Here is a 26,142-nt window from a genome sequence, read left to right as displayed (position 1 = left end):
AGGAAAAATTAATTACTGTGGAAGGAGCCATGAATCCTGATTTATAAAATCTACGTGGCAACTAAACCTTGAATAATGAAACCCCGGTAACCCTAACTTACTGAAATACAGTAGAAAGGGGGAAAAAAAGAGACTGGCTTCCTGCCTTACAGCAGCTAGGTTTTTAGTCCAAATAAATGGCACTATTGTCATTAAGGACACCAAACCCATAGGAAATGCTAGGAATTGCAGTAAGCATATTTCAACAGTTATCCATCCATTCTAACAAGTTGCCTTGACCTGAACTTCTTGCTAATCTAGACATTCTGGTTTTGAATGGCCTCCCTTCTTTCACAATCAGCACAGCCCAGGGCAGTTAGGATTCACAGATAAGCAAAAATTTAACAGTAGGCTGAGGATGAAAGAAACTGAAGACTGAAATCTTTGCTACTATTTTTGCCTATGTAGCACAGAAGACAATACAAAGAAGCACATTCTGTCTCTGACCAGGGATCTGCCCAACTCACTGTGTGCATCCAGCGTGGACATCTACACTGCTGGATTGGTGGTTGGACTAGATGATCTTGATCATTTCCCACCTCAATGACTCTATTCTGTGATTCTATCTGAGCAAGCTGCTAATGGCTCCACTGCAAAGTGATCCTAGAGGAGCTCAGAGACTACATTCAGCAACCTCACTTCAAACAAATGTATCCAACATAATTCACCACCTGAACTCTGCTGCCTGTGAGAGCCAAGGGAAGTTGCTCAAATGTGGAATTCTCAGACGAGTTGGCAACAGCCTCACGTGAGGTTGCTCAAGAGATGAGCTATGTGATACTATCAGAGGAAGTTACGAAACGAGCTGCAGTAGGTACATGGTAACATCTAACATCACTGCTAGATGTAGCATCATCTTCATGGAAGGCTGGCAGATTTGCTAGAGCTTTCTAAAAGGGCTCAGAAAGTGCCAGTGACTGCAGCCAGGAAAAGTAGCATTACCAATAATAAATAGTGATGTACCAAGAGTCACAACTCTCACAGTGGTTTACTTCTATAAGAAACAAACAGGAAGTTCTTTTTATCTGTTCAATTTATTGATCTCGAGAGGCACAAAAACAAACAAACAAACAAAAATCTCAACTTCTAGTTTTCTTTTTCCTTACAAAATAGCAGAGTACAATTCGGAGCCATCAATCCCCAATTAATACGTACTTCAGATGGTCTCCCATGACATTTTCACACTTCCTGATGATAAAAGAGGCACCTGTGCCAGACAGCAGCCAAAGCTAGACAAGCTGAAGCAGTACTTGCTGAGAAAGCTGCACTGCTACTTAAGGCAGATTTGGTGAAAGTTTGACAGGCAATTTCCTCAGGAAATGATAAGAATTTTGCCTACAGCAACACATTAAACTTGATTGAAAAGAGGCTTTTAGAAAACACTAAATCAGTGTGAAATTATATTGGTATTAGACATTACTGAATCTTCTTGGTTAGAATACAGACCTCTCAGACATTCCTTTACTTTGCAGGAATGGTACTATGTGAAGGGACTCGGTGATGATTTACCATCATAAACACCAAAGTTTTTCAGAGATCTGGAAATTCAGGCAAAATTGCCAGCTCCAGAACCTCTCAAGCTGTGTTCTCGATGAGAAGAGCAATACCTTGTCCACCTCCAATGCAAGCTGACCCAACGGCATATTTCCCACCACGACGCCTGTACCGAAAAAGTAACAGTGAGAATGACTTGTATTCATAAATCCGTAGCAGCAGTGGTCCTGATTTTATAAACAGAAACTAGCTATCAGCATTTCAAAAGGTACCACTAATGATGGGCCTTTGGAATGTGAATGTTCTTCTTTTTCTAGGAGAATATCACAAAGCCTCCACTGCTGCTGAAGTATTTCTGTAGAAAAAACAAAGTTCTAGGTCTTGGACCTTCTAAAAGATGGTACTTCATATTGTTGATAGACGTACCAAATGGCAAGGAATGCCATAAGGTATAATTACTGCTTTAACTCATATTAAAAATGGCATAATTCAAGTAAAATTTTACTACTGTGGAAGTTTTTAAAAGCTGCTTTTTCTACAGCCACAAGCAAACTTTTTCTTTTTTTTTTGCAAGATGCAAATTGAAGCTTTATGGCTGAGCTCTTGTATTGCAAGCGTTGTAAGCACCAGCAAAATATTCACAGACTGAATTAGTGAATCATAGAATGGCCTGGGTTGAAAAGGACCACAGTGACCATCTAGTTTCCACACCCCTGCCACGTGCAGGGTTGCCAACCACCAGACCAGGCTGCCCAGAGATGCTCTGAAGATAATGGAAGGGGGAAAAAGGGAAAGAATAAAATGGGAAAATTTAGACTAAAATTGTGCTAAGCATACCAAGAAAGCAAAAACAATCAAAATTTCTGAAAATGGTCTAAAGGAGGAAGGTGATTACAAACTCAGCGGACTGGAAGATTTTTAGCCACACAGTGTATGTGTTAAAACCCCTTTGTAGGTGTAGGTGTAAATACAGCAGTGCTTTATTCACTACCAGCAGCTATAAGTCACAAACGTACCTTAATTCATGAACCAGATGAGCTGTGATCCGTGACCCTGAAGCGCCCAAGGGGTGACCCACAGCAATGGCTCCCCCATTGACATTGGTTTTTTCAGGGTCCAGGCCCAACACTTTTTCAACAGCCAGATACTGAGGTGCAAATGCCTCATTCACCTGAAACATGGGAGAAATGAGACAACTGCTCACACTGACTCCCTACAAAACGCTTTAGCAGCATGTGCACACGAGATTAAATGAGATGCACTTTTCCAAGCCATTCTGAGAAAAATATTAAACACTTGTTATGACATGTATTCAGATAACATATAAACAATCACGTCAACAAAACAAACTCGCATCCTTCTGGCAGACTTGACACACAGCAAATATGTATTATACTTTATTAAAAATAAAAGAGTTCTGATGCATGTGTTTATGACATACAGCCAACAGAACAACTTCATGTTGTGGCTTTTTTCTTACAGAATGCTATCACGACATTTTCGGTCTCCACATGTCTGAAACTTTTGTTATGACCATGCAACCATGTGGCTGAAACAAGCTGGACAAAGGTCAGACAGGCAAGCAAGAACAGGTGGGCTTGCAGGTATGCATAAACACCTACATTGTGGTAACTAGAAACACAATGAGTGTTGTGTTCCTTCTAAAAACCCACTGTCCATATTAGAGACTCTTACCTCTACCAAATCCATGTCCTTCAAAGTCAGTCCTGCCTTCTTCAGAACCTCAGTAATTGCAGGAACGGGGCCTATTTGGAAAATGGTATGCATTGTTAGTTAAATGAAAAATAAATAAAGCCTTACAAACATGCTATATGTACCATACCTTCATAAAGCTTCATCAGATTGCCTCCCATAAGCCCCTGAGAAGGCAGTGAACTGTGGGTACGTCACTCAGCTGCTCTATTACTGGGGCAAAAGAACTCCAAAAATCTAAAAACTATTTGGCAGCCTCATCTACAAACTGCTGAGGAAAGTAAGGAGTGCCATTACTGCTGAATAGCTACAATGGCAAACACACACACATAGGTTTCAAGTCAAGACAGATGCTAGACAAAAAAGACCTCAAGAATATTTGGAGGCAACTCCTCCTCTCCAGTTCTCTCAGCTTCAGCTTATTCTTTCCTCACCACTTGCAGCCTCCAGTTATATACAAAAAGAAAAAGGCAGGTGTTTAGGGGTCTGGTGGTCACGTGTTTACTTATAGGTACTGATATTTCCATGTCATTGATAAAACTATAAAACTTCTACTTTAAAAATATTTTTTTTTTAATTAAAATAAAATAAAAAACACCACATAACAAAACATTGCCTAAGACCCAGACTGTAACAGCCAACTGAAGAACAGAAACAAATAGGACTTTTTTGGATAATATCACAGAATTTGTTAATAAAATTGTCTCTAGAAGAAAGCTACAACACAATATAACTCAGTAGGTGAGGCTCATCTCAAAGCACAGCTACCTAAGGAAACAGATATTCAAAGAGAATTTGAAAGGGCTGTTTAGACATGTGCCTGGGGGTCAAAGATGACAATATTAGATGGGAGCTGATGGCTAGATGAAGAAGAATGATCATAAAACATGACTTAAGCACCTCCCTACCAGGAAATGATGCTGACAACACAGCTCAAAGAATAAAAAACATAAAAATGAGCAAATGAGCCAAGAGACGAAAACATTAAAAGAAGAAAGGGCTCAGGTCAAAGCTCAGTGGATCATTAGAATGGCTTAGCCTTAATACCAGAGCCTAAATGTTTCTCTTATAGACTGATTTTAGTATGCTCGTTATGTGTGAGAGTAATGGGAAGGTCTCCGGTGGACAATACAGAGACCATCATTGATGGCCAAGGGCACTTCCCTCCCCAGCCTCTTTTCTAAATAATGCATTCTATCACTTACACATTGTCTGCCCAACACTATCAGTATGTGAAAGGGTAGTTGCTCCGTCTGAGCTTCTCTGTTCTCTGATCTGTTGCTGTCATGTCTATGAATCTCATCTGTTTTTTTTTCACAGTTGCTGTGGAGTTAAGGACTGAAAACGCTGTTCCTCCGTATGATTTATGAAGTTTTTAAACAGGCTAAAAGAGTTGCCTGACTTGCAAACAATGGTCTGGTTTACAAAGCACAATGATACCATGAAGCCTAGCGAATGAAACCCTCCCTCTGCATTTGCTTTGAAGGTTGGCTTAGTCAGATAGCCTGAGCAAGAAAGCAAATCTGACAATGCTTCATTTGCATTTGTACTGACACATGAAACCAGTCAACAATGACTTCTCTGAAGAAAACAGCAGAAAGGAAAAGTAATGCTGGGGTACAATGCTGTCTGCAAACTCAAGAGAAGGGAAAAATCCTGGTGTGTCTGGATCAGCTTTGAAGGCTTGTTTGCATTAACAACTTACTTGATTAGAAAACTTAAGATATGAGACTAGGAAAAACCATCATCTAATATTGGAACCTAGTCTCAACTTAAGGGATAGACAGAGCCAGTTCTCCTTCAGCAAAACAACTCATAATTAAACAATAACGGGAATCTATGGCAAATTTCAGGAGAAAATCTGTCTGTTTTTTGTTTGTTTTAAATGAGAGCATACCTATTTTCTTGACTTACTAACAAATATAATAAAAATGGGGGAAAGTGGTGCAGGAACTGTGGTTCAATGCTAAGACTGTAGGTCAGGCACTGCACGTACTCCCTAAAATGCCCAACAGAAGAAAAGCTTAACTCTGCTTAATGGTATGAAAGAAAATGTGTTTTCTTGCAACTTACCAATGCCCATTATGGAAGGGTCACAGCCAGATGAGTGGTAGGCAACTATTCTTGCCAGAGGAGTGAGGCTGTGCTTTTTAAGTGCTGATTCGCTGGCAATGATGACTGCACCAGCTCCATCACACACCCCCTTGTAACAAAGAGAGAAAAATACTCTTAGTGGAGAGAGTACAAACAAACAAAAATTTTAAAAATATATATTAAAAAAATCAAAATAAAAATCAAATTTTAAACTAAAAATGTGCCTCAAAAAAACCTGAGTCCATGACACTGTTGTTAAAATGTAATAAGCTGCTGTATTGGTGTTTATTCAAAACAGACAGTAATTTTTCACTTTCCTGTGTTCTATGAAAGTCAGAGAGATGAACAGATGATTAATTTTAATGTTTCAGAAAAGTAAAATAATTTTTTTTCCACTTAAATCTCCCTTACATTGGAAGCATAATTCTGTATATTTGCAGGGGCCCTGTTAATATTAGATAATGGATGCACAATGAATCGTAGAAGATACATTACAGACACTCATACTGTGGTTACAATCTATTTTAGGCAGGAATTTTGGATTATATGATTACTACAATCATCATTCTGGCCTAAAAAACATTAATCAATTAATTAAGATAATGACTGGAAGAGAAACTGTCCCTAATGACATGATGCTAAGCTCTCAGTCTGCTCTGAGCAAAAGTATAACGTGGTTTGGACTCCAGAGGATACTAACTGTGCTACAAAGACGAGCAGCAGCATGCCCGATTTATGATAATACAGGGACAACAAATTAGGAGAGCACTGAAGGTGACACCATCATAATCCAAGGCAGTGACGTACTCACTGAAGCATTCCCAGCAGTGACTGTCCCATCCTTTTTAAAGACAGGTGGGAGTTTTGCCAGCTGTTCCAGAGTGGTCTGGGGTTTTGGGTGCTCATCCTTTTGCATGCTTTCTTTCCCTTTTTTTGTTTTCACTTCAATTGGTGCCATCTCAGCATTAAAGTGACCAGCATCTTGAGCTGAAACCACAAAAAGAAAAATAAAAGGTCTCTTACAAAAATAGCAGGAGATGACTGTCCTGCATGACCCATAATCCCATTTCCATATGCACACAACTTTTGATCTGTTTTAGCTACAACTTTAGAGACCGTGCTGTTTATGCTTCATTTTGATGAAATAAGCCATCTGGGGGTTTACTGTTTAGTTTTTAGAACACAAAGACTATACAAACACATTCCAAAACTTCTCCAAAGAACGTGCTATTTCAAGTTTAAATAACTACACTTCTCTCCCTTCTTAAACCACTAGATTTTCTCTATACACTCGTGTATTGTTGCTTCATTCTGCATCTCTCAAGCTTATCAGAGTGCCAAGAAGCTCCAACTCTCAGAAACTGTCATGTTTTATGTTGTTTGGATACCTCTGGCATTTTTCAACAAGTTTAACAGATGCTTTTCTTTTCAGAGTAGCCATGAACTGTCTCTTTAATGCAAATGCACAAATAGAACTAAAATCAGCAAGCTGGAGTCATACATAAAACATGAAAGAAGCAAAAGTCTCTTCAGTGGCACAATTTGTAGTGGAGGCTCCAGGAATTCATTTAGAACAGGAGGGAGGGATAAAAACAGCACTTCTACTCCCATTAAAAAAGTATTAAGTCTACTTTCAAGAGTTGCAGCTGTTAAAAATCAACATTATTAGAATCTAAAAGTATGCTTAGATCTTTCCTTCTTATGGGTTGCAATGTATGTAGTAATACAAGAGGATCACTGCACATCCTACTTTCCTTTACCCTACAATCTGTTACACTAACAATCAACTGCAATAACGCAACACCTCTGAATTATGGCCTTGGCCATTTAAAGTGTCCAGCAAACAGCTTAAATGCAGGTTCTGAACAAATATTCCCTCCTCAGATACATCCTCAGATTCTGTTTGCCCTAACTGTTCAGTCTATTCCAAATCAACCCTGCTGGAGTGCACTCTATCACACAGCAATGTACAGCATGAGTTAGCCTCTTCAAATCAAAAGACAAATGATGCTAATGTGCATGAGCTACATAAAATTAAAAAAAAAGAAAAAGAATTACTGCTAAAAATCAAGATTTGAAGCTGGTCTCAAGTAAAATACTTCAATTCCTACATTTACTAACCAGCTTTGCATCTCTGTTGTGTTTTCAGTGCGTATCGGTCACAGTCCTCTCGTGTGATGCTGTGTTTTGCAGCCAGATTTTCAGCTGTAATTGCCATTGGAATTTTAACATGCGTGTCAGTTAGACCTTCCCACAGCGTGTCTTCCAACTGCAAGGGACGTTATTTAAAGAACATGTTAAAGTAGAGCAATATTAACATTTATTATTATTAATTTCTAATTATTCCACCAGCCTTTTGGGAACTACCGTCACCTTATAAAGTTATCCCAAGTCACCTACAGATATTTTACATAAATTAGAACAAAGACACCACAAAGCAGTATGTAAGTTCTCATCTGCTATTTCAGTTTATACCAGGTCCTAGAGTGGTTCTTTCCACTCACACATGGCCCTGAGATGCATGGGAGAAGCCTTTATGTTGTAGGCAGTACTTTGATGGGATGCACCAAATGAATTACATTTTGGCTCTAGGAGTTTACTAACACGCTTATCTTGGTAAAGGAATTCAAGCATTGTTTTAGAAATGGGAGAAAATTGGCATTTTTAATAATTACATGAACCTACTATTTTGGTGATGTTTGAATACTGGATATGTCTTTTGAACATCTAAATCTAGATGTAATCTCCAACAAATTCACTTCCAAGAGCAAGAGTGTAGTGCCTATATGGCTGCACAGGAACCGCATGTGTTCCTCCATAAACACAACTTTATTTACAGAACAGAAATTGTTAGAAAGTATCAGACCTTGAGTTCTGCTCCTAGCCTGGTTCCAAATCGGATGTTTCGAACTGCATAAGGCGCCTGGCTCATGTTTTCAGCTCCACCACACAGAACCACTTCTGAGTCATTAAGGCAAATTTCCTGTTAACAACAAGAACAAAGACCAATAAACCAAAAGACCTAGGATGTAACACTGCTTTTGTAAGGTAGTAACAACTGTTTCACAAAAATACATTGCCATCTATGAAGCCACACACAGAATGAACTCCTGCTTGATATATTTACAAAAGGTTTACCATTCCATAAGGATTGGGGTCTGGCTCTGTCTTCACACTCCTCCCTTCACCCATCAGTGAGGAACAGACATACCAGCAGAGGGGAAGAGAATTTGGGTTCACCTACATGACAGGACTGAGAACCTGATGGCATCTCCATGGTGGTATGGTTAGGCTAACAGATGTTTGAGCATGTGGATTTGTTTTGGCTTGGTTTTAAATATCCCTGCCACAAAACCAAAGCAACTTCAAAAAAAAAAGAAGTTTTAGAAAACACCGTCCAAGTAAATTGTCAAAAGAAACCCCAACCACACACTAATTCATCACTGCTACAGACTGCAGAGCCTGAAAGTCCTAAACTGCAAACAGACTACCTGACCACTAAAAAATTCTTCAAGTGATTCACCTAGTTGCTATAAATTATTGTACCCATGAAAGAGTTTGAGTCTTTGAAGGAAGAAACACTTGAAAAGCACAGATTGCTGCTTACACAGCTAACTAGTTGGGAATATAAACAATGGGCAAAAGATAAAAGTCCTCATCTGTGGTTCTGACGCCCAGTAATTTTAACTCATGCCAACAGGATCACAGAACACAACCACTGCACAGCTGAATTCTATCTCACTGGCTAACACTTGTTGCATTCCTTACAGTGAACTCAAAATAGCTACAATTATGATTTTTAAAGCCAGCCATCAAAAATGGCACTGTGGAGGCTGAACTCTTACACATAACTGTGCACATACAAGGTGAAGCCTCTAAAGTGGTAAGCCAGTGGTAGCTAGAAAAGACTCAAACATACAGTATGTGCTTCTACACACCTCACGTTACAGACATGATAAAAGTTACAACTAATACAGAAATACAGACAAAAAAGAGCTTATTACCTGGCATCCATTAGCAATGGACTGGAAACCAGAGCCACAGAGTCTGTTGACAGTGAGGGCTGGAACTGGGATAGGGACTCCCAAACGTAAACCAACGTGTCTTGCAATGTAAATAGCATCTGGAGCGCTCTGCAGGCAGAACAAACAGCAGGTTGTATTATTCTTTTTGAAAGTAAGAGGTTTGATCAAAAGTCAAAACATTGCAGTAAAATTACTGGTAGAAGACAGGTGGATATTCAACAGAAATCCTTCTAGTTGTAAGAAGAGTTCTGACTCACCTCAAAAAAATAAACTGATATGATCAAAAAGGACTAATGTGTGAACATGAAAAGGCTGTGACATAAGAGTGAAACACCATGACAAAAATGGTGCTACAGACATTAAGACTCTGAAGTCACCAGCTTCAAATGTCTTGTGTTTTTCTCTTCTTTCTTATTTTCAAGCATACACACAAAAGACCGACGTAAGACCAGATTCTGACCAGGAAGCAGCAGTTGCTTCAAGACAAATTAGAACTGCTCAGATTGACAGGGGAAAAAAAAAAAACTCAAATATGAAAAACACAGAGATACAACTGCTGCTTTGCAGTCACTGACTGTGAACTGTTTTAAGTGTGATGCTCTGATTGCACGCTGGCCTGTTCTAACAAGATTTCATACCAGCTCAAGGCATGGAAACAGGAAAAACATGCAGGAGATTAGCAGCAAGCCACTAAGTTAATCTGTATGGTTGCAGAGATCAGCCTCTCCTACTTAAAACTATATCTGTGGTCCTAAAAAAAGCAAGCTAAGCCTTGCTCCCAACAATGTCCCATATCATGCAGAGTATGTCCCTTAGACATGAACAAGAAACACTACACTATGAATGCTACTCGCCCATTCCATCTCCACCCCCTGGTTTATTCTTGGCTGCAAAGCAGAGGTAACTATCTATAGGGCCACAGTGAAGGAGATGACTGAAATATTCACCCACCAGCAAAATTTCCATGCTACCAACCTGTATGACATTGCCAACGATTACACTGTCAATGATCTCAGGGGGGACCTTGCCAGCAGCCAGCGCAGCCCGAGCAGCATGCTCTGTCAGATCAGTGGCTGACAAGTTCTTCAGCAGCCCTCCATAGGTGCCAAAAGGAGTCCGCTTTGCTGCGACAATGAATACACCTGCAAGAGAAACAAGAATTATGCAGCTGGACAGAGCAGGGTTGGTCTGCCTTATGTTTCTTTCTATGAGATAACAGATAGATATGAGATACCAAAGAATGCTTAAAAATAATTGTACATATAAGCAGAGTGTACTAGGGAGAAAATAAGCATGTTACCCTCAACTGAATAACATCCTAAATTTGCAAGAAGCCAAGCAGTTCAATACAAGTGATGTAGGATACAGCAATACTTCAGGTGGAGAAAGTATGCCAGAATTATGTCAGAAAGAAAAGCTGGGATGACTCCAGGAGCATCCCTTTTCCAAGAAAAGGTTTGGAAAAAGGAGACAGTTTGGCTACGGAGCAGACATACTACACCAGATGTTAATGACAGTGTAATACAGGCAGGAAAGAAATATCTGTAAGACCCCACAGTGGACACATCTGTGAAATAATGTTGTTGTGTTGTTGTCAATGCCCTGACCAGAGGGACCCAGAGGGAATTTCAGCTCAGGCAAAGATCTGCTCCAGCCAGAACACCTCCTGCTCACAGCAGGGAGCTGCTGTGTGCCAGCACAAGCAGGAGCAGGCTCTGAACTTTCCCCTAGTTGAACAACAGAGCTCACACGCCCACCTGCAGCTGCCACAGAACGCCCGCTGGTATATTAAGTAATGCAGGAGAGAAAGATGCAGATAGAAGAATAATTGCAAATGGAAAGATCTGCTTATTAATCTGCTGGTGAACATCGCTCTGATTGCTTCCACAGTTTCCCATCCACTGCCTTTGTCGCTCAGTTGTCAGGGTGAGGGTGCTCCTCCATCTCTCATACATTCAGATCCCAGACTGCATACTTTACAGGGAAGGACTTTCCAAACTGCTGAAGGTCAGCTTTGTTGCACTGCCAAGTCCTAGCACTGCAATAGTTATGCTCAGAAGATGACTTGGGAAATACCCCAGTGCAGACTAAGCAAGAACTTCAGCTTCAAGGACAATGTGAAAAACAACATGGATTTTTAAACCATAAAAATAGGAAAACAAAACAATCCCGCACACTTAGATGCTGCCCATGGGCTTATTTCTACAGTACTGGGGAGATCTTAAAAATAAGCCTTTGCTAAGCACACTGCTGCTACTCCCTTAAAGCACTGATAAGCTGGCTATTCCAAAACTTTAGGACGCAGCATTTATTTTTACCAAGGAATAAGTATGATTATTGAACCATAGAACGACTTGGCTCAAAAGCAACCCTAAAAAAAAGAAAGCCCACTTCTTCAGGTTTTTAAGAGTAGCCATTAAAATATGCATCTCTGAAGAAGTCCCTGCATGTTCAGATGTCAAAAAGGAACGAAGGCAGTGCTGCGGGCTTGGAACAAACACTACAAATCTACCCTTCACATGCACACACTGGAGCAAAACGAGGCTGCCTGCTATATCCATTGTCGTTTTTCGCTCTTTTAATCATAAGTCAAACCTCGTTTTAAAGGCCTGCTGATGTTCCTAAGCCTGCTCTCACAGCAGCACGGTCATGACTGTGCCTCTTGTCCACCACTTCACTGATTCCTGCCCACCTCCTCCATAACTGTGCCTGCACAGCTGCTGCCAGCACGGGGTCCTGACCAAGTCAGCAGAATTTTCTCTCCTTTTGACCAGCAGGTTGGGTATCTGCACTATCTGCTGAATCACACGGCATGGATCTACAAACAGACCGGGGCTGGGGGACTTTGCACTTCAGCCCTTGTTTTACAACACCTCTCTTTCATCCCCACTGCCCAGATCTCCCAGCTGCTAGGGGGCAGCTCCACAAAACTGATTCCAGGCAAAGGGAGAAAACAAGGACGAACTAGCAAGGAAAGAAGGAAACCACAACCTCACCCAGCAGCCAAATTATGTCAAATTCAACCAATCGCAATAGGGTTTGGAGTGGAGTTACTCTGATTTTGGATGATGGGAGATACAGCTCCTACAGATGCTTCTGAACTGCAGGAGGAAGCAACAGGCAGTCAAGTCCTGTGTAAGGAAGGACCTGGGCCTGTAGCAGCAATTACCAAGTGCCCTTCAATTTGCACTGCCCTACAATACTACGGCTGTCCCTGAGGTGATACACACTGCATGAAAGCAGACATTACCACACGCACATGGGGCAGGAAAGCAGAGGTCACCCTGACCCCGTATCAAAAGCTCAACTGACAAAACACCTGCATGCGGTTTTAAGCACTCAACTGCCTGAACTGGATCACAGAACCATAGAATGGCTTGGGATGGACCTCAAAGATCACCTAATTCCACAGCCCTGCCAGCATGCTTGCAAGTGGGTAGATACCAGAGGCAAAGGAAGACACTGCCAGGCCCGAACCGCGCACCCCGGGCTGCCTACACCGGGAACCCCCGGCCCAGGCCGAGCTCAGAGACCCACCGGCGGCGGGGAGCCGCCCGACAAGAGCCGAAAGCGGCCGAAAGGCGCCGAGAAGACCCGAAAAGTGCCGAACGGCACCAGCAGAACCCTCACCTCTCAGCAGCGCCATGGCCCGCTCCGCTCCGCTCTGCCGCCTGCTCCTCCCGCCCCACCCCTCGGCTCCGCCCCGCCCCGCCCCGCCGCACATTCGCCAAGCTGCGAGAGAGGAAGGCACCGATCGATCGACGCACAGGCGCCGCTTATAAATCTGATTTTATTTATTCGTTTCCATACTTATTTAAATCTGACTTAATTTCTTTCCTTCCTCGCTGGCTGGCCACCCGCGTCTGGCGATGAATCAGCTGTGGGGAAACGGCGGCTGGCAGTGCGTTGCCTAGCAACGGCAGTGGAGTAGGCCGCAGGCGGAGCGGCCTGCGGGGTGTTTGGTATCTCCAGGCGGCTTCCCTGCGCCTCGGGCCTGTTTTGGGTGCGGAATAACCCCCAGAACGAAGCTCTGATGTTTGAGGTAGCATCTGTGTGAGTAAAAAGTGCTGGCCACAGCACTTCTGGCTGCCATAAAACAGAGGATGGGTAGAAACACTTTTTAATGTGTAATTTCCGTGAAATTGAGTTCTAAAAGAATTTGAGTTCTAAAAAAAAACATTTTATTTCGAGATTCATCCTAGAATTCATGAATCTGGGTACAGTGGCACATAATAATCTTAAAATGCGGCTCTCAGCCAATCGGCTGCCACTGCTGGGAGCACAGCGGTCCGGTCAGCGGGGAGCAGCAGAGAGCCGATACGCATGCGCGATGTGTGATTCCCATGGAGGACCGATGACCATAGAGCCTACTGGGACCCGGAGCCTAGCACAGCCTGCAGGAAGTCGCTGTGTTTACTTCCTGGTGGGTTTGGTCACAGTTACGTGGCGGCGCGTTGATGGCGATGCGGATCGTCTCAGTTAACTCCTCTCTGCGTTCTTAAAACGCTTCTTGGTAAGTGCCTCTAAGGAAGATGAAGGAATCAGTTTTAAACTAACAAGGTCAGCCACACCACATAACCTTAACATGAGCACTGATGTTGGATAGCGTCCTACTCCCCACCTCAGGTCTTCATCACGTTCCCCCTGCTTTTATGTCAAAGCAAGTCTTCCTTAATATCAGTCCCTCACATTTCCCCTCTCTCCCCCTATGGACCCCAAGGTCCTCTATTGTCCCCACACTCTGCTGTGCATTCCCGCAGGGCATGACAGGCCACCCCCACCCCATGTGCCCATCAGCTCCACAGTGTGCCATAGAGCAGTTCAGAGACCTCTCAGCGCACTCATAAGTGCACTCTAGGGAGCTTTCCCAGGGCAATCCCTTCCAATCAGATCCCACCACTTCAATCTATCTCCTCTCACGTTTCAAGGCAGCAAAGAGCTGCCCAGATTTCCCAAGAAGTCTCCCAAGGGCCTCGGTGTACTTTAGGGCACCCTACAACAGACTGCTGTGGCCTTCCAGTATTGAAGGGAGCTTAACAAGCAGTAGGACGACTGACTTTTTATACAGTCTGATTGTGTTAGTGGCTTTAAACTAAAAGAGGGGAGATTTAGGTGAGATGTTAGGAAGACATTTTTTGCTCAAAGAGTGGCAAGCGCAGGCAAAGGCTGCTTGGAGAGATTGTGGATGCCCCATCTCAGGAGACATTCCAGGACAAGTTGGATGGAGCCCTGGGCAGCCTGAACTGGTGGTTAGCAACCAACCCATGGCCAGGGGTTTGGAACTAGGTAATCTTTAAGCTTTTCTCCCACCTAAGCTATACTATGATTCTGTGATTTTGTACAGGATTTTGTTTTTGGCTGACAGTGAGTTGCTGTTTATACTTTTCTGAGGTACAAATGTAAACAGACTTAGGACATCAATTGCTGGCTTTGTTTTTCAGCATGGTTTCTTGCTTCTGCTCAGAATACCTTATCAGAGATATCTCAGGCTCCCATGGAGATCTTCAGAGCATGGAGCTCATCCAGTATGCCCTGCAGACCACTGGCTAAGGAGATATCCATCTCTGTCAGTAAACTTACTGGATTGTCTTTTTGACTGTTCACTTGAAACTCACTACTACTGTGCAGCCAGGGACTGCAGCTTCTCCTTTTCAGAACAACATCCAAAAGGTAGCTCATAGGGCCTTTAATATCAGCCAAAACATCTAACCAGCTACTGAGAGATGCTCCAGAATGGGCGCTGCAAACAGAACTCTTAATTACCTTTGCTCTTTTTGTCTATAATCGGTAGCAGAGAAAATTCAGTACTGCCTTGCAACCCAATAGATATTTCTAGTTATAAGCTACTTATTTTTTTCATGTTTTCTTTGCCATGTGCATAAAAACTGCAGATAGAACCTCTTTAAAAAAAAAAAAAAAAAACTTTGCAGGGGAATTACCATGGCTGGAGGGTTAAGAACTAGAGGTCTTTATAGATAAACAAAATTGTCAGTCATTTAGTCTGATTACAGGTGAACCTATATTTCTTTTGATGGGAAAGGTGACCCATCTGTTACTGTGATTACAAACATGGAGTGTACCTGCATCCCTTTCTAGTGAAAACTATAGCACTGAGTAGATCAGTGAAAATATCTATGTTTTATGTTGCCGGGAGCAGTGCTGCATCCCTCAGTGGTTTTTGTTCTCACAGCCATGAAATCTGCATGGGAAAGAGCTGCTCCAGTGGCAGACCTTCATATGTGCAAACAAATCTCTCCACCCTTAACAACTTTGGTCACTCAGAGCACTTATGTTTTCCCTCTCTTTCTCCCTCTCTCCCCAAACTTTCCTTTCTTCTCCCTACACCTTCTAAGACCATTCTGTTCATTCTTCCTTAAACAATTTGAATGCAGTCAACAATACGGGTCAAACAGCTGCTCTTCAAGTTGCTGGATCTCAGGAGATTCTCCTACAATTAATCAAACTACTGAGATCACTGGGAGATTCTACCTTTATAGCATTTTTCCTAAGCTTTGACTGTCGTTCCCTGTTAGGTTCTGTGACAAAAAGTTACTCTCCATTAACTCAAAGCACACATAGGCATTACAGAAAGACCCATTTTATCTCAAAGTGATAAGCCCATGTAACAGCTCAATCAGATAGCTTTTTGCTGCCTGTTTTCTTCATTGGTGTTGCTCTGCTTCCCCAGTGCATATCTTCAAAAGCAGTACACACTGAGTATTTTCAAAACAGGAACCACCATCCTATTGCTTGCTAGTTTCCACTAATGTCACTGTTTTTGCTGTCAGGAGAACAATTGCTTTCACTTGCTGCTTCTAATAACCCCTCTATATTTCACATGCGAATAACTAATCTATAGACCTGGGTAGCATGCAAAGCCTCCCCATCATAGGAACACATTAATCACTAGCTTTCTTCTGCTACAGTCACTCAGCCTACCCAGTCCTGGGTGGTTATGCCACATTCACCAGTATGTGACATGAATTTCAGCCTGCATTCACCATAACCACCTTATTATTGGTGATGGGGGCGGATGAGGCAGAATACCAGTGTCTGCACGCTGCTGGCTCTGTGTGGAACAGCTGACCTGCTTATAAGATGCAGGTCTTTACAACCTAACCTAGCCCTACAAAGCATCTTTTCCTCTTCTTTCATCCACCTTTAGTTCCCACAGGCCTTCATTATGAAGATTTCAATTGATTGCTGCTAACATACACTTGAGTCCAAATATCTCTGCTATTCATAGCGAAGCACTCATTCAGCTAAATGCTTGGCTGTGTCAGTATTCCTTTGATCAAACTGAATAAAAGACTTAACCAGGTGTTCCTCATAGCCCCAGGTCATCAGAAGGAATTCAATAGTACAGGGATGACATGCAAAAATAAAATCTCTCTGAAGTATGCAGGGTAGATGATGTCCAGGGTTCCAGCAAACAGGAGGAAAGATTTTGCCAAAGGAGGATGTTATCTGCCTTTAGAAGCCTTTCAAAGGTATCCTGCTAAGTGGAAAGCAGGGAGAGGCACATATGTGTGCCTAAGTAAGACTGTTCTTGTGCTGCACGGAGCAAAGCATGGGCTGCACAGACATGTTACTTCGTGGTGGTATTTCTCTTGCTCTTATGTGATGTGGCAGAGATTTTCCACCTCTTTTCAGACTCTTCACTATAGCTTGAGTAATGCATGACTTTACAGCCGTGTTTTTGCCAGAGTAACAAGGGGCTCTGCCCTGTGGGTGCACATGCCTCTTGGTTCTCGTTGTGCTGTTCCAGTGCTTTGCCACACACCCTCCTGGCTTTGTCAGCCTCCCACTACGTGCCGTTTTCTCCACTGTGAAAGCCACCTTCCAACGTGTGAAGCACCACTGCTGTGTATGACCGATTCAGAGCTCTTACAAGTCACATTGGAGCAACAGGGGGCACTCTCGCACTGCAGTCTCTGCACGGCCACACTACTTTCGCAAACGGTCTTATCTGTTCTCTGGCAAGCAGTCATTTGTCACCGTGTGGTTAATTCTCCAGTTTGCAACTTACTGCCAATGCGAAGAATATTCCTTGAAAAACGGATGGCAATGATGCGCTCCCCAGCTGTGTGAACTTCCCTTAAGTTGCTTTATGCTGTCTCCAACTCTAGGACAGACTAGCAATTCATTCCGTCAGTGGCTGAGACCCTTTCATCCCATTTCATCCTTCCCTGCTTCTCTTTCTGCTTTCTCCTGCATATCAGTACTAGTACCAGGAGGGCACGGTGTAAAGAATTTTGTCAGGGGATTTGAAAGTAACCTGTTGAAGCAGTTGCTTTTAGTCCGTCTCAGTTCTTTCACATGCAGCATTGCTTGGCCCCACAATCCAAAGGTGCAAGCACATGGCATCTGCAAAGGAGCTGCCACACATGGCACATCTGCACAGTGAAGCACTGCCTGCTCTGCTGCCTCAAGGTGCTTGCTGTGGGCCAGCAAGGACAGAACCAGGCCAACCCTGCTGTGCTTCTTTCTTTGCACAGCACAAGCTTCCCTGGAGAACCCTGTGCCCATCCCATTGCCCGATAGCTGTGCCAGCCTTCTGCCCTTTGCACGCCATTCCCTCACTTCTCTTCTTGGATCTGCTCTGTAGACACAGGTTCCGCTGTTTGTTTTTGCTGCATACCTGCTGAGGAATGAAATGGTATGTCACTTCAGTTATCCCTGCAGTGTTTTTCAATTGTGATTCTTGCTGATCATACCTACACTTCCTTTCCTGTGCCTGTCCTTTCCTGAGCGTAGACACCCATCAGAGGTTACATCTGTGTCCTACAGTGTCTTCAAGCTGTGGCAAATAAGGCTTGGGATGAGCTCTCATACTAAGCCCAGATTTTCACAGAGCCACTATCTGTAGCCATGCAGTTGTATTTCTGGGTTTGCCATGTGCAACTGGCTCATTTGGTGAACAAGCTCCTTAGCTGCTTTCTCTGTCTGATTCTCCCTAGACCAGAGGGAGAAGCTGAGCTCTTTGGGTGACTCCTACAATCATTATATCCTACAGGAAGGCCGTGAACCTTGGAAAAAAGGCTCCCAACCCCTGCCTGTAGCTCTGTATTTCACACAAACATAAAGTACGGGAACTGTTCTTGGAGCAGACACCAAACAGCTCCCAGCTGAAGGGTCTTGTCTGCCCTCTCTTTCTGCACAATGACCTGCCTCAAAAGGCAGTAAGTGAATGGCCAGATCATTCCTTACCCTTCCTCCTGGAAAGACATGGTGTGGTGATTTGAAATATGCATGTTTCCTTTGGATGAAAAGAGGTTGCCTTGCTGCTTGGGCAAGTGCCTGGGAGTGAATGCTGCTGGATGTTCATAAACACACAAATTTGGCAGCATATATTACACTGAGAAGAATACCTGGACTGGGGTCTTCATGTGGCTCAGAGGAACATTTACCATCTGCACAATGACAGGACCAAAACTAGCTTTTCCTAAACCACCCTCACCATTCTGAGCTGACCTAGAACAGAAACAGGACTTTATGGCATGCTCTTACTGCAAAATAAGCCAATGACAGAGACCTAGCTCCACTTTGAGACCTGTCACTAATACTGCTGTGCTAAATAGCAACTTATGAGAGAGATCTGGTGTGCCACAGAGCTGGCACTTGACAGTGCACATGAGTCTGTATCAGAACTGGTTCCCAAACTCTTTGCTGCCGCCTTCTTCAGGTTTCGTACTTCAGACTGCACACCTCAGTGCCACACTGTGCAGCAGGCAGTGTATGCTCTCCAAAGTTGTAGTGCTTGCCCTGTCTCAGGCACTGTGATCTGGGAAAACACACATGCATAAAAACACCGTGTATAATGAGAGGGCTCTCATGCAGCCCAGATGAAACCCGGAGTTATACGTCAGATAATGGGGAGATATCCAAACCTAAGTGTTCCTGTAAGTGAACTGAAAATCTGCAGCAGGAAGTACTTACATCTATAAAAATAAGGATTAAAGTGTTGTCATATTTTAAGCCTTGAAGGACAGATGTAGTTAAAGCCAGACTGAAATTTTACACCAAATCCTAAGCGAAGAAAAGAAAAATCTCTCCCTAAAGATGCTGTACTTCCCTTGTGTGCTTCACCGGGAAAGCCCAGTGTTTTGGAAACATCACGAGTCCAAAAACCCAGACTTCTATTTGCTCAAGGATTCTCCTTCATTCCTTCCTGGAGTAAAACAAACTGGTAATCCTCATTGTTAGAGAAACGATGTTTATCCATACATAAACACAAACCATTTATTAAGAAAAGGAAAAAAGAAAAAAAAGGACAAAGCTTAATTTAAATCTACTACAGTTAATGAAAGCCCTCAGTAGCCTGAGATCCAGTTGCTCATAACCCAGAAGAGCAGAGGCAACATTAGCATCGTCACACTTCTGCCCTTAGCCATGACCCCTTTGGCGCAAGGCTGAAACGCAGAGGGAGGGCAGGCTGCATTGCAGCAATGCAGGGTACAGACTACTGTGCAGATGCAGGACAACCACTGCCCACCACCTCCTGTATAAACCTCATTGCATTCTGTGTAAAGAAGATGGTTGCTGTGGAAATGCATGGTGTGGAGGAAGGGGAAAACGTGGTGATGTGTGGATGGGGTGGCATCTCCCTGGCAGTGTTAAGAACCCAGTTGTTCTTGCAAGTGAAAGGCTGTGCCTTGTTGGCCGTACATAAATAGGTCTCCCTCTAGACTTTGCGTGACTGTGACGTACAGGATGAGACCCCGTGGTAGCAAAAGTAGCCGAGCAATGAGGTCAGTACAGGACAATGGGAAAAACTGAACTCTGTTACGACCGACCGTCATGTGGATAAATGCAGCTTCATTGTTTTTTATAAACAAAATTAAACTTAATTTGCTTCACAGTGGCTAAGGTGCCGTTAATTCAAAACCCACCAAATTACTCACTGGACACAGTTAATAGTCAGCAGACCACATAGACCAGGCTTTGAAAGCATTTAATATTCACTGAAGTGCTGCTTGTATCCAATTATAACTCACTACTTGCCATCTTAATAATTTAAATCTGTCCACTCTTTAGAGAGGGGGGAAAAAAGCACTAATCAAAGACATGAATGCACCTTTTGCTTTTGACAGCATTAAATTAAAACTAAATGGTAGATCTTGAATGAGTTACTCTGCGAGAATAAAGGCATTAATGAGGTAATTTCATTATAGAGGCTCATCCAAGCCTATGTGAAAACAAGGGAAGTAAATGGAGAGGAAAGCCACCGAGGAAATTAGGGTTCCTTCCACACTAATTAATGTTTTGGGGCATTTAGTATAGGCACCAAATTAACTGCTCCAAAGAACTCCATTGAAGAAAAAAAATACATTGTTGCCCTGCCATGTAATTAGAAGACAGTACAAGGAGAACACTTAATGAGTATAAAGCCAGCCTTTAACTTATTCTGCCCAGCTTCTGAAAACATGCCATTGTGGAGGCCTAAGTTTAAGGAAGCAACAGGCGTACAATATAGGATTGTTTAGGTCCTTCTGTTCGGTGAGCTGTAAACAGGTAGCCCTGAATGAGAGACTCTGGGACTCCTGGGAGGCCCGGCTTCCCAGCAAAAAAAGACTTAAATGCATCCAGAGGGAAGTAAAAAAGGTGAATAGGCCCAGCGCAGCTCGCCCAGTGAATGCTCACTGCTGTCTTAAAAGATTACATGATGTTGTGCCACCCCCTCTCATTGAGTTATCTTTACACTGCTTTTGTCTCCTCTAATTGGAGCTGATGAGGTGCTAATTGGTTGCTTTTTAAAAAAAGCACTGCTTAAGCACTGGCAAGCAGAGTAAGACAGCGTGAGTGGAGTTAATGAGGGCTTAGCACCCCACAGACCTCAAGCAGCCCCACCGCCATGTATAGGCATGCCTTCCTGTCGGTATAAACGAGCACGTGAAGGGACGGGACTGAATTTAGGTATATGTCCACGAGAGGGTTGGTGAGAAAAGGGGCAGCGCCAGGCACGGCAGAGCCCGGCTGCATGGCAGGCACCCGGTGGACGCCTCTCTTCGGAATACTTCACGTGGGATTTGTTTCTGGGCTGACAGTTTCATGCAGAGAAAGAACATGAAAAAAATATCCGATCCGTTGCTGATGCTGCCCAGCGAGAGGCAAAAATAATCCTGCAGGTTTATTGAACGTGACGCTGCAAATGTACCCAGTGAGCAGTCTTCTGTCGTGTCTGAGTCTGCTTATGTGTAGTCATGCAGTCGTGGCACAGAACAATCTTTCAGTATCCTTATGGCTATGTTTTTTGCATACGTGTGATGACTTTGGGGCTCCAGGGAGAAGCTGGCCCATCACAGAGCCATCAGGGTTGGAAAAGACCTTCAAGCTCATCAAGTCCAACTACCAACCTGACATCAGACTGCGTCCATTAGTGCTATAGCCATGCATCTCTTAGACCTCCCCCCATGGAAGGTGGACTTCACTGGGCAGCTCTAACTAAATTACGTCTTGAATGAAAACTGTCATGTGTGTGAAACACTTATTTAACTGAAGTTCAGCTAAGCTGCTACACTGCTTGGTGCTCCCTACTTTTACCTGTCACAAAAATACACAACCCCGAGTAAGAAAAAAGGACTTTCATGCAGCACTGTATGTGTTGACTGAGAGACTTTAAAGACAAGCAGTTGTCATAAAGTCACACAGTCACAGGTTCATAGAATGGCTGGGTTGGAGGGGACCTTGAAGGTTTACAGTTACTTGGATTCATGTTTATGCTTGGTAATTCGTACCTCTATTCACATTCTGAACAGGGATCTGTTCACTCTTACACGTGGGCACTTGCTTTTCTTTCTGTCATCATGAAAACCAGGGATTTCTTGCAGGCTGGTAGAAAGAAACTTCCCAGTGGATGAAGCTAGGGTTAATTCTTGTAAACATCTGTTCCTGGTGCTGTCCCTTTATGGAAGCTCAGCAAGGCAGAGCACTTTGCTTTAGGAGGCCCCAAAAGATGCAAAGCTAAAAAATCTTTCGGTTCCCTTTCAGTCTAATTGAACAAATATCTTATCTTCCTCCTGCCTCCAATTTATGCACTGAAAAGTCTTCATGTGTTTTCCATGGTAGGTATAATTGTGCCTGCAGAGATCTGCACTCTCATCACGGTTACCTGCTGAGTTCTCACAGAATCCTTGCAGGAGGTAGTACCTTGGGTTTCCTTTGTTTCCCATGGGATTAATAGCTGCTGATTTACCCCTAGCCAGTGTGACTTGGGTTGTAAAATCACATGCTGTGCGTGCCAAGATGTAATCCTTAAACATATTCTACCTTCCTTCCATTTCCTCCTCCAGTTCACTTTTTGCCTTGCTGCCGTTAGGCAAGGTGCTTCCCAGACCCCCTGCCTTCCTAATGAGCATGGCCACAAATTGGTGCACAACATGGCGAACGTAAATAGAAATCACCTTCATTTTCTGAAGGTGATCCTATTTTTAAGAAGCAAAGACAAATAGGCTGGGGAACTTCCCCAGCTCCTAGTGTTCCCAGCCCTATGAGGTGGTAGCTTCATTGCTCTGGGGGCCACTTCATCAGCCACAGCTTAGGGTTACATACAGAGGATGATTGCAGCCCTACCAACCAGGGGAGCAAGAAAAGTAGGAGCCTCATACCTCAGCCTATAGGATGGCATATCTCACCTTCTGCTAAGGAGGAGGCTAAAGTGCCTTGAACCACCTCTCTTTGGGGTGGGTTTGGGTCTGGAAGCCTTTTCCTCTGGAAGTGGTGAGCAGTTTAGTGGTTGCAAAGTGCATGTAGTAGATGTCACGTGGTAAAGGCAAAATCACATTTCTCATGAATGTTGCACCTGCTAGAGCAGAGGTGTCTTTCTGTTTCTGCTGAAACCTGTTGCTTGGGTTACTTTCGGGTCAGATCGCATGAGAGTCCAAACCAGTGGCTTCTGCCTCCAACTGATGAGAAGGCTCTCGTCTCTGACCTCTGAGGGGATTTGTCAGCTGTCCTTTCATGTTCCCAATACAGGGCAACAGCACCTGCTATAGAAAAATAAACACTTCCCCACAGCCACTGCCATCAGTAATGCCTGCAGGGAATGCAAGCAGCAGAGAAGAGCTGGGTGGGTGAAAGGAGAGCTGGATGTGCTCTGGAACCCTCCTGCAGTGACCCAGTGTTGTATCAGGAGGCTTGCTGCTGCTGGGAGCCCTGATATTCTTGGTCCCTGGATCCCATCAGTCAGTCCAGTGACCAGGATGCTGTCAGCATGTCTCAGGGTAAGAGTATATGTTTTCCTCTGAACTCCGAGTGTTGCTTCTGCTTCAGGCAGTAGTCTCAATGAAACTAAATTGAACAGAGCTTTTATCTGACTAGTTATCCCTTTGGGTACCAACACTGCTGAGGAATCTTCCTGCTCACACATAAGAGCAAAAGTGTGCAGTGCACATTCTTATGCTGAAAATGATTTGGATGGTCCTCTATCCAACAAGTAATGCTTTAGGGACTGATCACTTCGTAAATTATCTTATCCATTACAAATTAACAGCTGTAGTGCATTAGAGAAACAATGAAGTAACTAAAAACATGCCCAGCGGCTGAAGGAAGGCCCGTTGTCAGGAGGCAGACAAATACAATGGGGAAGGCAGAGAGGTTAAGTAAAATTAATGAGATAACAGGAACGTAGCAGAGGTGAGGTAAATAGTGTGGGACGGACACCTGGCAGGTGAGAAGGACTCACTAAGCAGAATAGAAGCAGCAGTGAGAGCAGTGGGTGGTTCCTGTTGTGCTGCAATGAGGATCACACGAGCTCAAGTAGCCAAAAGTCCAAAGCTGGAGATGCTTCTGTGTTTTTTTGTGATTCACTTCCAGGTCATTTGCTTTAGGAAATTCTAAATTTGATGACTTCTGATGCTCAAAGCAGTTCAGACATTTCCAAATCAGTTCTGCTCAGTATTCAAAGTGCTCAATAAAATGACATAAGAGCTGGGTGAATATTGTTACTTTGCAGTCCTAAAACTGAATAAAGCACAAAAGGTAGGAGGGTATGAGAGGGGCTGAACTGTTGTGCCACTCCAGTTGCCTCTTGGTGACCAAAAAAGGATTCTTGTGCGGTGAGATGCACCCACCAGTTTCCAGCAGATGTTTATGAAAGCTAAAACTATAATTAATTACCACCATGGGGTTTCTGCAGCTTTAGGCCACACTTAGGTTAAGTCATTTGACTTTTGAAACATGTTAAGCCCTCGGCACTTCATTAATTCTTGTGCCCGTGGATTTAGCCACCCAATTTATGCATCTTTTTGAAATCTAGCCCCTTCTACTAAGCAGGTCATAGTTGATGACAAAGCATTATTCCTAGGTGTTAGTCTTGGTCTGGGAATAGTAATTAGTAAATGATGTCTCCTCTTTTATTTTTTCTATATCTGTGATAGCATCCCTGAGCTGATGTCTGAGAAAGGAAAGGCTTTGCCTTTACCTCATCTCTGTACCTTCACTAACCAGCCTACTGTTTATTGTGAGAATCTGAGTAAATAGGAACCTAAACATTTCTGAACAGTGTAAATTATTTGCTTACTTATATATATATATATAAAGTATATATATACTTTTATATGTATATATAATATAATATATATATATATTATATAATATTATATATATATAAATATATACTTTTATTTATTATTATTATTATTTATTATTATTATTATTATTATTCTGTGTCATTAACAGTAAGTCTTTCCCCAACAGAAGTGCTAAAGAGTCCTGCAATCATTCTGAAAGTCAAAGGCTTGCTGAAGAGTATCTGATACCCGTTGTGGAAGCTACAAAACCTCACCATAACTTTGTTTGCATGTTTCCCACCTCTTAATCTGTGCAACGTCTCAGTTAACCCCAGAGTTCGTTTGTTACCCTTGGTGAAGTTTTGGCTGGTAGTCTGCCAGATCAGGTGCTGAACTGAGAATCAGGTCAAGCTAAATGCTTTCCTGATATCTCAGTGTCCCAGTGGGGCTGGGATTCTGAGACTGCCTAAAACCATCGATATGAATAAGAATATAAGTACCAACATTACGTTGCAGCCTGAGCTCTATTCTATTCAGCCAGGCAGGATGTTTTTATTTGTTTCACGCCAAGAACAAATAATACCGGTGAGCCTCCCAAGTGGTTTTTGGCACATCTGACAGCTTCCTGTAGGCTCACTGAGCAGTCACATGCAATAGGGCGGTAGGCACCATAGCACTGTGTGGGAGACACACAGCCAAGAGCAACACTGAACCCTTTCTGGAACAAAATGGCTTCACCATAATGTTTGAACCCTACATTATTCCAGGGGCTTTGATGTTAGTCCAGGCCAGGGAATCCAAAAACATAGTGTGAATGTTGGGTTTTCCAGATGAACTTCTTTATCTAAGTATTTTACCGTTACTTTTTATTCTTTGCATTTAAAATAACTAGAAAAAAAGAACCTTCTTTGTCCTTTTTTTTTTGTCCCTGGCTCAGCCTGTAGGGCATTTTCACTTGCAAAGAAAGTATCACAACACTGCTCAAGTACTTTAACCTTCCTGGAAAATAACACTTGATGAGTAAGACACTATTGTGATTCTTTCAGTTGGAACTGTGAAACACGAATAAAGCAAAGCAAAGCTTATCACAGGAAGCAGGCAGGAATGAAGGGATTCTGAGGGTGACCTGTCCTACTAAGGGCATGGAAGCTGCTCCCAAACACTCTTGTGCAAGTACTGTGGCCTTGTCAGCATTCTCATTAGGTACCCAGCAGTTGCAACAAATGCAATGTTCCCTGTTGTGTTTTGCATGAGTTCTACCTGCAGTT

General features: G+C 43.1%; 1 protein-coding gene across 1 annotated transcript; it reads right to left on the bottom strand.

Annotated features, from left to right (window-relative positions):
• Positions 1-1,062: 1,062 nt before the first annotated feature.
• Positions 1,063-13,056, bottom strand: ACAA2 (acetyl-CoA acyltransferase 2). The gene is made up of 10 exons (XM_072359525.1): positions 12,996-13,056; positions 10,341-10,507; positions 9,345-9,473; positions 8,207-8,323; positions 7,462-7,609; positions 6,152-6,327; positions 5,320-5,449; positions 3,229-3,299; positions 2,550-2,704; positions 1,063-1,699 (listed from the first exon to the last, which is right to left on the bottom strand). Exons 1-10 carry the CDS (start codon positions 13,009-13,011, stop codon positions 1,615-1,617), a joined length of 1,194 nt encoding a protein of 397 aa, XP_072215626.1. The 5' UTR covers positions 13,012-13,056; the 3' UTR covers positions 1,063-1,614.
• Between the last annotated feature and the right edge of the window lie 13,086 nt (positions 13,057-26,142).

This window comes from Excalfactoria chinensis, chromosome Z (genome assembly GCF_039878825.1).
Source record: "Excalfactoria chinensis isolate bCotChi1 chromosome Z, bCotChi1.hap2, whole genome shotgun sequence".
In the NCBI taxonomy this organism is placed as follows: domain Eukaryota; kingdom Metazoa; phylum Chordata; class Aves; order Galliformes; family Phasianidae; genus Excalfactoria; species Excalfactoria chinensis.
This window is presented reverse-complemented; position numbering and strand designations above follow the sequence as displayed.